The sequence below is a fragment of the Neolamprologus brichardi genome, chromosome 10 (genome assembly GCF_056152115.1).
Source record: "Neolamprologus brichardi isolate AB-2024 chromosome 10, ASM5615211v1, whole genome shotgun sequence".
Lineage (NCBI taxonomy): Eukaryota > Metazoa > Chordata > Actinopteri > Cichliformes > Cichlidae > Neolamprologus > Neolamprologus brichardi.
Window position 1 is genome coordinate 26,358,501 of NC_142113.1, and position 10,095 is coordinate 26,368,595.

Consider the following 10,095-nt stretch of genomic DNA (forward strand, 5'->3'; position numbering starts at 1 on the left):
TCTTACTAGACACTAAATGTGATTGCAATATAAATGATATGCATTTATATCCATGGTATTACAGTCACGGCAATCTGTAATGTGAAATATTTTTATGCCTTGCATTTTATGGCTTTATTTTCCACTCTCTGGTTCGCAGACATGTACAATTACCCATCAGTCCATACTTTAGTTCTTCTGTTAGATGCTTCCAGCACTTTTACAACACATACTTAAGTGTTTAGAATCATCCGAAGCTGTAAACTGGACTAAAAACACCTCCAGGGAGCTTTCTCTCTGGGGTGTTTCTATCATATGTATCACCTTACCCGGGTAGTGGAAAATCAATGACAACCAAAAAAAATGTCTGCTCTACCCTGTTCATTGCTCCTCCCCTCCTGTCAGGATTGCTGCTGTTGAACTTATTTGATGAAACTGTGGATATTTCTACATTAACAGGGCAATCATTTTGGGTATGACTCTTGGATAACACCTGTAATCTTGGTTTTTAGCTTGATGTCTCTCATTTGGCTGACGCTGCTGATCTCAGGTAAGATGCTCTTTTTGTAAGTGATTGAGATGTCCACATGAATTCATTTAGATGCTTCGTCTTTGAGGCATTTCACATCAGAATGAAGCAGCTGTCACATGTCCTGATTTTTTGTTTTGTTTTAATTGTTTGAGCCATTGCTTTGCTTATTGTATTTGGTCAGCAATACCAGACACATTCAGATGTTACGATAAATGCAGAGATAAAGAAAAGGTCACCTTGGCCGATGGTTATTATAAAACATCCTCTCAACAATGTGTTTAAATCCATACAAATTTATTTTAAAAATGTGGATTTCCTTACATTATTCTCATCGCTTTACATTAAAGTGGCAAAATGAAGGGAATGCGGAACAATGAATGGCTCATGCAGCTCTCTACCTTTTTGCAAGACTTAATAAGTGATCCAGGAAATTCAAAGGGGACTTCTTGATACCCCCAGCTTACCCCAAAACTTAATTACCCGATTCTTTTTGTATATCAACAGATATTGAGTCTAGGCATGATATGGTATGATATCTTTTTTAGTAATCCACTGATGTAATAGTTTAAGCCTCAGATTTTCCTCTGCACCACTGTGTAGCAGAACACCGTTTTGTCCTTTGTGTCCTGTGAATGTGAGTTGTTTGTCCAAGTGGTAATCTTTCTTTAATTTTCAGCCCATCTGGCTGAATGTGTGCCAGAGAAGCCAAAGAGGTCAGCTCTGAACCAGCTGACCAGGACCCTGCTGAAGAACTACGACTGCGGCGTTCGACCTGTTCACAATTGGACCACTCCTACTACTGTCTACATAGACCTGACACTACGGTCTGTCCTTGATGTGGTATGTTAGCTTTGAATGCTTTCTGCTGTGTTTGTATTGCTCCTAACATTTATGATATTGCATTTTATTCAGTATCACTTTTCATGCATTTCTATGTTGTTTACAAAGCAACTCAAACAGTAACCTTGGAAGAGTTAATATATAAGAAAAGTTTTAGAAATTGTGTTGAAACTCATTTTCTTTTCTTCAGGATGGAAAGACTCAGAGCATCACTACAAGTATTTGGTACAGACAGGTAAATAGCCTTTTTGTGCTTCCTTTTTGTTTCTTGCTACACAAGTTAAGAAAAAAAAGGCATTTTTCAGTGTAATAAAATATATATCTTTATGGATAAAAGAGCTTTTTAGTTTAGCTTAAAAATCCTTTGCTCTTTTCAGGTCTGGACAGATGAGTTCCTGGTTTGGGATCCAGACGAGTTTGAGGGTATCAAAGCGATCTCACTGTCATCTGAAGCTATCTGGATACCTGATGTTATCATTAGTGAATTGTAAGAAAGTGTCTGCACAAACTTTTTTTCTTGTGTTCAGTGCAGTGTCCTTCAATTTTGCCCAAGTCTCAAACATTAAGTTTCTTAGATTTTAGAAACGTACCGCAGATTCCTACTGATCTGATTGTTTTGTATTGTATTAAAGCAATAATACATCAATTGATAACATGGTTTACATTTGCAGTACATTAAAATATTCACATATCCTTTAACATGGCAACGTTTTTTTTTTAATTTAGTTGTAAACTGTTAGGAAATTACATCTTTCTGGTAACTGCTGATGTCATGTTTCTGTATTTGAAATTAGATTTTGGCATCCCAGAGGTAATCATGAAATAATCAGAATCACAATACTTTATTAATGGCAGAGGAAATGATGTACGTCTCAATCTCAGTAAGTCTAATCAAAATTAGGTTAGAATTCATGTTAAACACGAGCATTTATAGGTGCTGGTTTAGCATGGCCCCATTCATGGGACATGGTGCACGAAACAGCCACTTTAGTTATGGATCAGCTCAACAAAAGGTGAGCCTGTCTTGATGTTCATATCTCACCTGTTCTCCCCTCTTTCTCCTCTTATCCATTCCAGTGTGGACGAAGGGAAGTCCCCTCCGATCCCCTACGTTTACGTCAACTCTTCTGGCTCAGTAAAGAACAAACGGCCCATACAGGCAGTGCTAGCTTGCACTCTCGAGATGTATGCCTTCCCATTTGACAAGCAGAATTGCAGCCTCACCTTCCGAAGTTTGTTGCACTCAGGTCTGTAAAATCAGCCTACGTTTACAGCAGAAGAGTACAGTTTTTATACCTGTGGTGGAGAATTTCAACAGCTTTAAGTAGAGAAATTCAGTCAGAATGACTTCACTTGGTGTATCTGCCTAATCTCAAAAACAAGAGCGTTTTTATTGTTTTTTATTGTGCAAGAGAAGGCAGAATGTGACGAGATATATGAGTGTGTGTGTGTGTGTGTTGTGTGTTATACGGGCTGCTGTGTGGAAGTATGGGGCTCTATTCAGTCCAAAAGCCTATGTTAGTGAGGGAGGGAGACAAAGAAATAAAATAATAATAAAAATAAAGAAATTAGAAAAAATAGGAGCACCTATGGTGATTCAATAGGTTGAGGCTGATTAGATCAACAGTATTTTTATTTAGTATCACATTAATTGAACTTTTGTTTTTTATAATTTCAGAATCAGAAAACCTTAATTATGTTGTCACAGTTGCTCGAAGAAAGTAAGAACAGTAACTAAGTAAAATAAATTAAATGTTACAATATATTACAAAGTTAAAAAATCTAACCAAAAGCTCTAATGAATTCATCCCAGTTTACATCTGTTACTAGAATCATAGATATCTATTGCTCCATAAAGTTCAACAAAACACACTTAAATTGTCTTATTCTTCTAATTCAATTCAATTAAATTCAGTTCAATTCAATTTTATTTATATAGCGTCAAATCACAACAACAGTCTCCTCAAGGCACTTTATATTGTAGAGTAGACCCTACAATAATACATACAGAGAAAAAAACCCAACAATCATATGACCCCCTATGAGCAAACACTCTGGCAACAGTGGGAAGGAAAAACTCCCTTTTAACAGGAAGAAAGCTCCAGCAGAACCAGGCTCAGGGAGGGGCGGAGCCATCTGCTGTGGCCAGTTGGGGTGAGAGAAGGAAGATGGGATGAAAGACTATGGTGATCCACTAAAGCAGTAAACAGTCGAACTGTAGAAGCTGTACAGTTAATGTTTTGTATTTTCAGCTAGTGTTCTTTCATATGCCTTTGCAACCATCAGTTTTCATTGCCTTGTAAACGACATAGCTTCAGCCCTTTGATAAAATCTGAACCATCTCTAGGACAACCAATAAAGACAGTGAGTGAAATGCTGAGCTTATTTTATTCCGTATTTGCAGTGTTTATCATGCCATTCAGCTGTAAAGTTTGCCACAGCTGACAGATGACATGTAAATATGACAGTGCACCTTGCTTAAAAATCTGTGGATAGTAGAAGGAAAACTGAATAATCTGAAACTGATTTGTCTGCCACTGTGAGACAAAGGTGACAACACAGTACAAGGAGATAGCAGATACACACTACGCTCACTGTTGTTTCTTCTGCCATCTTTTATTCTTCATTATCTCTCCCTCTGCAGTGCAAGAAATAAACTTGGCCCTGTTGAGGAATGAAAACACCACTGCTAATGATAGAAAGCAGTTCATGAATGATGGAGAATGGGAACTGCTGTCCATTCCTTCACGCTACCGTCTGAGTCAACAAAACGAAACTGAATATGCCTACATCCAGTTTAACGTACGTGACTTATCGTACTTAGCGTACATTCATCACGTTTACTGTTATTGTGAGTAATTTAAATGAAACTGGTTATCTTATAAATCTAACAGCAATCAAATACTAATATTTCTGGTGTTTGATAGATTATTACTTCAGAGGCGTAAACGCTCTGTAACAAGTGAGAGAGTAACTGTGCCGTGATGGCTCTGATTGCTAGTCGATGGTGAGCTTTAAACTGTAGTTCTCTGCGGGTTACACCCTGAAGCGTTGCGGTGGAATTGTAAAGTGTAAAGCAATTGGCTGCGACCTTCATGGATTGAGCTAGAGAGCTAATGCCAAATGATGAGGCTGAGGCTGTTTCTGGCAAGTAAAGAGACAGATAGAGAGAGAGAAGCTGATAGACAGGGGAGGGTGAGCAACCATAATGAGACTGTCTCAGTGGCTGCCTGATCAATGGACTTCTTGTTAGCGGGGAGCAAAATGGCCCCATAGCCCATTGCAGGTGGAGAGCAGGGAGCTGCTAGTTATCCAGCTCAAAGAGCCAAGGGTTTTTTTGTAATGGAGCATTTCATGGCTCACTGGGATATTGTTACACTGTGACAGAGTTGTTGCGTGCAATAGATATTTTATATAAAAACGTCTGACTTCTGAGAAAATGTTGCTTTTCACAAGCTGGAGAAAGTAACAGAGCAACATTCAGCTGCTATTAATAACCCAAATACTTGAACATGAACAAACAAATCTACACACATTCAGTATTGAAATCTATAGCCCGAGAAGACCTGATTCTCTATTCATCGAAATGAAAAGTCAAAGTGAAATCCAAACAGTGTTGGGGAGTAACGGAATACATGTACCGCCGTTACGTATTTAAAATACAAAATATGAGTAACTGTATTCCGTTACAGTTACCGTTTAAAAAGGTGGTATTTAGAATACAGTTACTTTGTTGAAATAAATGGATTACACGGCGGTACTTCCCTGTTTCATATTGTGGCAGGTCAGGACTGTTTGGGTTTTGTTTGACAGCTACGTTCTGTTGTTCCAGGTGGCAGCGTTACGGTTGCCATGGTTACAGGGTGACGCTCTCGCTCTGCGTGTTTCCTGGGTGAGAGAGCGCCTGTTGTTGTTGTGCTAAGCTAATAGGCAGAATGCTACAGGTATAGCTCTAAAGAATGTAGCATCATAGGCAGTGTAGTCCGTGCTGCAGGGAGAATGGACTGCCTTACACGTTATGTGTCTGTGAGCGAGGGAGGGAGAGAAAGGAAAAGTACGAGCTGTCATCGAGCAAAAACGGGAGCTGGAAGCATGTAAATATAATAATAACCACTGCAGCCAAGAAGAGTGCCTGACGAGCCCAGTTGTAAGTAAGCTATTAAGACTCGACTGTACACCGTGTTCGTGTTTTCCTCTGAAACAATAAGTCCCGTTGCAGCAGCCTTTCAACGCCTCTCTCTGTCTCTCGCTAGCAAGGTTGACCCAGACAACAAAGTAAAGCTAGTTTTCGGCTACGAGCCCGACACGAACCCACCGTATTACCCAGAGGTCCCTTTACTACGGTTCGGAGCCGCGGACTTTCAGTAACAGTAATAAATCACAGCAATAGTACATTCATGTAGTTGTAAACAGCATGATAATATATTAAGTAATCCAAAGTATTCAGAATACGTTACTCTCATTGAGTAACGTAACGGAATACGTTACAGAATACATTTTGGGGCATGTATTCTGTATTCTGTAATGGAATACATTTTAAAAGTAACCTTCCCAACACTGAATCCAAACATATTCATTCCAGTTTGGAAGTAAAAAAATGCACTAAAGCATTCATAGTGACGCCTATTCATGCCTTGGAACACAAACTTATTTAACAGTGGGCCACTTGATGTCACTGCACACTGCTATATTGTTGTTACATAAATAATAATGGTTTGGCTCTTTTTATCTCTCGTTGATGACTGGGGCCCATTTCATGAATTTGGCAATTGGGGTCAACTACTTTCACACTAGTTTTCTCACTTTTAACTGATCTGAAGAAATGAAAACCTTGAATCCTATGCCCGAACATGGGAAAGGACTGTCAGACTTGCAAATTTATATTTAATTTGCGAGTGATGATAACTTGGGATGCCAGCAATTTTTGCAATCTGTACCAGAGTAGTGCTCATAAATCACTTTGTGAAGCAGGCTGTAGCTTGACAAATCGAGACGAGCTGAGTGATAGACGTGTTTGTAGACAGCTGATATTCTGCAGAGAACGATGGAAAATGACTTTGAGAGAGAGTGTCCTAGATGTGATGAATAAGACACTCCTGTGATTACATATCATATGTGCTGTGAATGCTAACAAAGTTTAACGAGTGCAGTGTAAACAGAAGTTACTTCGGGGACTCATTCTCTCAGAGAGAGTAATGAAAGGCTCCCTCACAGCAGCAGCTAGTGAAACATCAGTTAGCTGGTAATTATTATCAGGGATAGTTTCAACTTGTTATGACGGGAAACTTTCTAACAGAATTATGTTTAGCTTTTCATTAATCACCATCACGGCAGCTCAGACACATGAACACACTAGAGAGGGATTTAATGGTGGTTTTTCAGGGTTTGTGGTTATCAAAATCTGACATAATTGAATTTTAGATTATTGCTTGTACTCAACACACAAGTTCACTTGTGTTATCACACAGGAGCCAACAGGCAGCGGTGGTTAGGACTGTTACCACACAGCAAGAAGTCCCTGGGTTAAAATCAACCATCTGGCTGGGGTCTTTCTGTGTGGAGTTTGCATGTTCTCACCATGTCTGTGTGGGTTCGTACCGGGTACCCTGGCTTCCTCCCACAGTCCAAAGACATGCAGTCAGTGGGGTTAGACAATTTAGGTGATTCTAAATGAATGGTTGCCTGTCTGCGTTAACTGTGCAACAAACTGGTGACCTGTCCAGTGTGTGCCCTGCCTCTTGCCCTATGGCAGCTGGGATACGGTCCAACACAGAATAAATGAAAGAAAATGGATGGAGTGGCAGTGAAAATATGTTCAAGATTTGTGAAGTTTATTGTCATATACACCACAAAATACAAGTAGTTATGCAGAGCAATGAAATCCTTACTTTGCAGGTTCCCTTCACACATTTAAATAACAACTAACTAAAATAAAGAGTGAACTTCACCCTGAACATAGAAAATAGCACTGAAAATAATAATAAAGTAAAACAAGTGCAGCTTATGTGTAGGTGTAGTCAGAATTTAAAGTGCAAGTAGTTGCAACACTGTCACAGTGTAATATATGCAGAGTATGCAATGTTTATATTGTATGAAGTTGTGTTATAAATATATACATATATAAATGTACAAAATTTGCAGATTTACAGGTGAGAGATCATTACAGTTCAACAATTAGTTAGTGATTCAGTAGCCTGATGGCCTGTGGCTAGAAACTGTTTTTTTTTAGTCTGGTTGTCCTCTATGTTACAGCTGATAATGTGTTTTGTGGATTATACAGACTAATAAGGACATTTATTTTGTGAAACAAGACAGTGCTGCTGCTTTTTTGTGTCCTAAGTAAAATGTCCCTCAGTTCCATTCAGGTGGGTTTGGGGGCAGAAATGTCAGAGATAAGTGTTTCATGCACACAGCTGTTTGTCTGGAGAGATAAACAAATATTCCTTGGTTATATTTAAAAGTGACTCCAAAATTAGGTGTGTGAACTGTCAAGACTTGTGAATATTATTTCTGTCTGTCTTCCGTCCTTCATACCTCAGCTCACTGGCCTCATCTTTTATTCAGGTGTTGATTCGCCGGCGCCCCCTGCTGTACGTGGTAGGACTCCTCATCCCGAGCATCTTCCTCATGTTGGTAGATGTGATGAGCTTCTACCTGCCTCTGAACAGCGGTACACGCATCACCTTTAAGATCAGCATACTGCTCGGCTACACCGTCTTCAGAGTCAACATGACAGATGAACTGCCTGTTACTGCTGTCAGAACTTCACTCATTGGTGGGATTTTAAAGACACACATATGTAAAGCAAACAACCTATATCCTGTTTTTTATTCTGTAACTGAAGCCAGAAAGGTTAATGTCAAATAAATTCCAATGTGCACTGTCTGCAAAACATTAATTTGTAGAATGACAATAGTATGTCTAGTAGTACTGGGGGAATACAAGAGGAAAAACAAGTGGAGCCTAATTGAAGAAGCAGAATCTGAAATACCTTAATTAAATTATGAAGCTCTGAGTGCTCCCCACATTTAATTTTACACACAGTAATTTATCTGGGGAGGCTGCAAACCTGCTCTGCCTTAAATAGAGTGCTCCATGAAAAACCTATAAAGAGTAAGGGTAATGTTAAACCATAGAAAAGATCACTCTTAGACTAAATACCCCAAGACTGGCAGTGTGTCACAATATGAAGGCAGTTTGAGGTAGAATCAGACTGTGAGCATGGAAATAGGTGTCTGAGCAATCAGTAAAGCTTTATTGTAAATATCGGTTATAGTTTGGATTTTATGTAACTAGACATTTTGTAAGTGTTTCTATATTCTCCACCAAGTTTCTGAACTATGCAATCTCCATTTAGGGGTATTCTTTGTGGTGTGCATGGCCCTGCTGATGCTCAGTCTGATCAAGTCTATACTGGTTGTGAAGCTGCTTCACTACAGTGAGAAGGAGGTCAAGGAAATGTCAGTGTCTGCCTGCCTGTTGGACAAGTACGGCTCAGCTGGTCATGTCTTTACTGAGAGTGCTTTAACTTCCATCAAAACCCTCGACCACATAAACCCATCTGGAGGTAAACTTTAAGACTCGTTTTCCCAAATGTGCTATTGGCAGCGGATATAAGAGTACATTTTTTTTTATTTTTTTACTTTGCTTCAGCAAAATTGAAAACAACATCATGAGTCATGGGAGGAAAAACACTTAAACGGGAGCCAAGGCACATCTTATCTGTGGGAAAATTTAAGCTCTAAAAATAGGAATAGAAATACACACTGTGCCAAAGCGTATGGAAACTCTTTTTGAAATTAGGACAAAAATGCATTAGCGGAATAGTTGAGGGAGGAATAGCAGCAGGGTGGCACAGTGGGCCAAGTCAATGGGGCTATTGTACAGGATATAAAGCTGGTAAAGGATATAAACTGTCTCCGACTCCATAAATATATATTCATTACTTACAGTGTAATGTTTTTTTTTTCTTAGACTACGAGCTTGAAAACTCACTAGATGAGGATCTGCTGTCCCTGAATGAGATCCAGGATACTCCCACTGGGCTGGAGTGGCTCCTCCGAGAGCTGGTTTCCCTCCGTCTAGCTTTTTCCCAGGAGGACAGCGAGTCTTCAGCTCAGAGCGAATGGCTGGCCCTCTGCTCTAAGCTCGACTGCTTCCTGTTTCGCCTTTATCTGCTGGTTCTGGGCTTGTATGCTGGAACGCTGCTGCTGCTCTGGGTCAACTGGAGCTTTGCTTGACTTAACTGCACATTTAAAAACAGTTCTTGCCTATGTCCACTGTACTTGCAGAGATAAATACTGCACTGTTGCTGTGTATAGAACAAACCTGATTTAAATAAAAATATAGGCTACTTCAAGAAGTGCTCATATATATACAGTGTTGGGGAGGAACGGAATACATGTACCGCCGTTACGTATTTAAAATACAAAATATGAGTAACTGTATTCCGTTACAGTTACCGTTTAAAAAGGTGGTATTTAGAATACAGTTACTTTGTTGAAATAAATGGATTACACGGCGGTACTTTCCTGTTTCATATTGTGGCGGATCAGGACTGTTTGGGTTTTGTTTGACAGCTACGTTCTGTTGTTCCAGGTGGCAGCGTTACGGTTGCCATGGTTACAGGGTGACGCTCTCTCGCTGCGAGTTTCCTGGGTTAGAGAGGCCTTTTTGTTGTTGTCGTGCTAAGCTAATAGGCAGAATGCTGCAGGTATAGCTCTAAGACTCGACTGTACGCTGTG

General features: G+C 39.7%; 1 protein-coding gene across 2 annotated transcripts in view; it reads left to right on the plus strand.

Annotated features, from left to right (window-relative positions):
* htr3b (5-hydroxytryptamine (serotonin) receptor 3B) overlaps positions 1-9,751 on the plus strand; it is a 10,195-nt gene extending 444 nt beyond the window's left edge. The window contains exons 2-10 of one of the 2 annotated variants that reach the window (XM_087847465.1): positions 492-529; positions 1,188-1,351; positions 1,542-1,586; positions 1,729-1,838; positions 2,429-2,598; positions 3,996-4,153; positions 7,916-8,126; positions 8,709-8,918; positions 9,326-9,751. In XM_087847465.1, coding sequence (XP_087703591.1) covers positions 496-529; positions 1,188-1,351; positions 1,542-1,586; positions 1,729-1,838; positions 2,429-2,598; positions 3,996-4,153; positions 7,916-8,126; positions 8,709-8,918; positions 9,326-9,591 — 1,368 coding nt within the window. In that variant the 5' untranslated portion in view covers positions 492-495 and the 3' untranslated portion in view covers positions 9,592-9,751. Of the gene's footprint in view, positions 1-464; positions 530-1,187; positions 1,352-1,541; positions 1,587-1,728; positions 1,839-2,428; positions 2,599-3,995; positions 4,154-7,915; positions 8,127-8,708; positions 8,919-9,325 lie in introns of those variants that run through there. The other variant, XM_006785087.2, reaches the window with a different exon arrangement.
* The last annotated feature ends 344 nt before the right edge of the window (positions 9,752-10,095 follow it).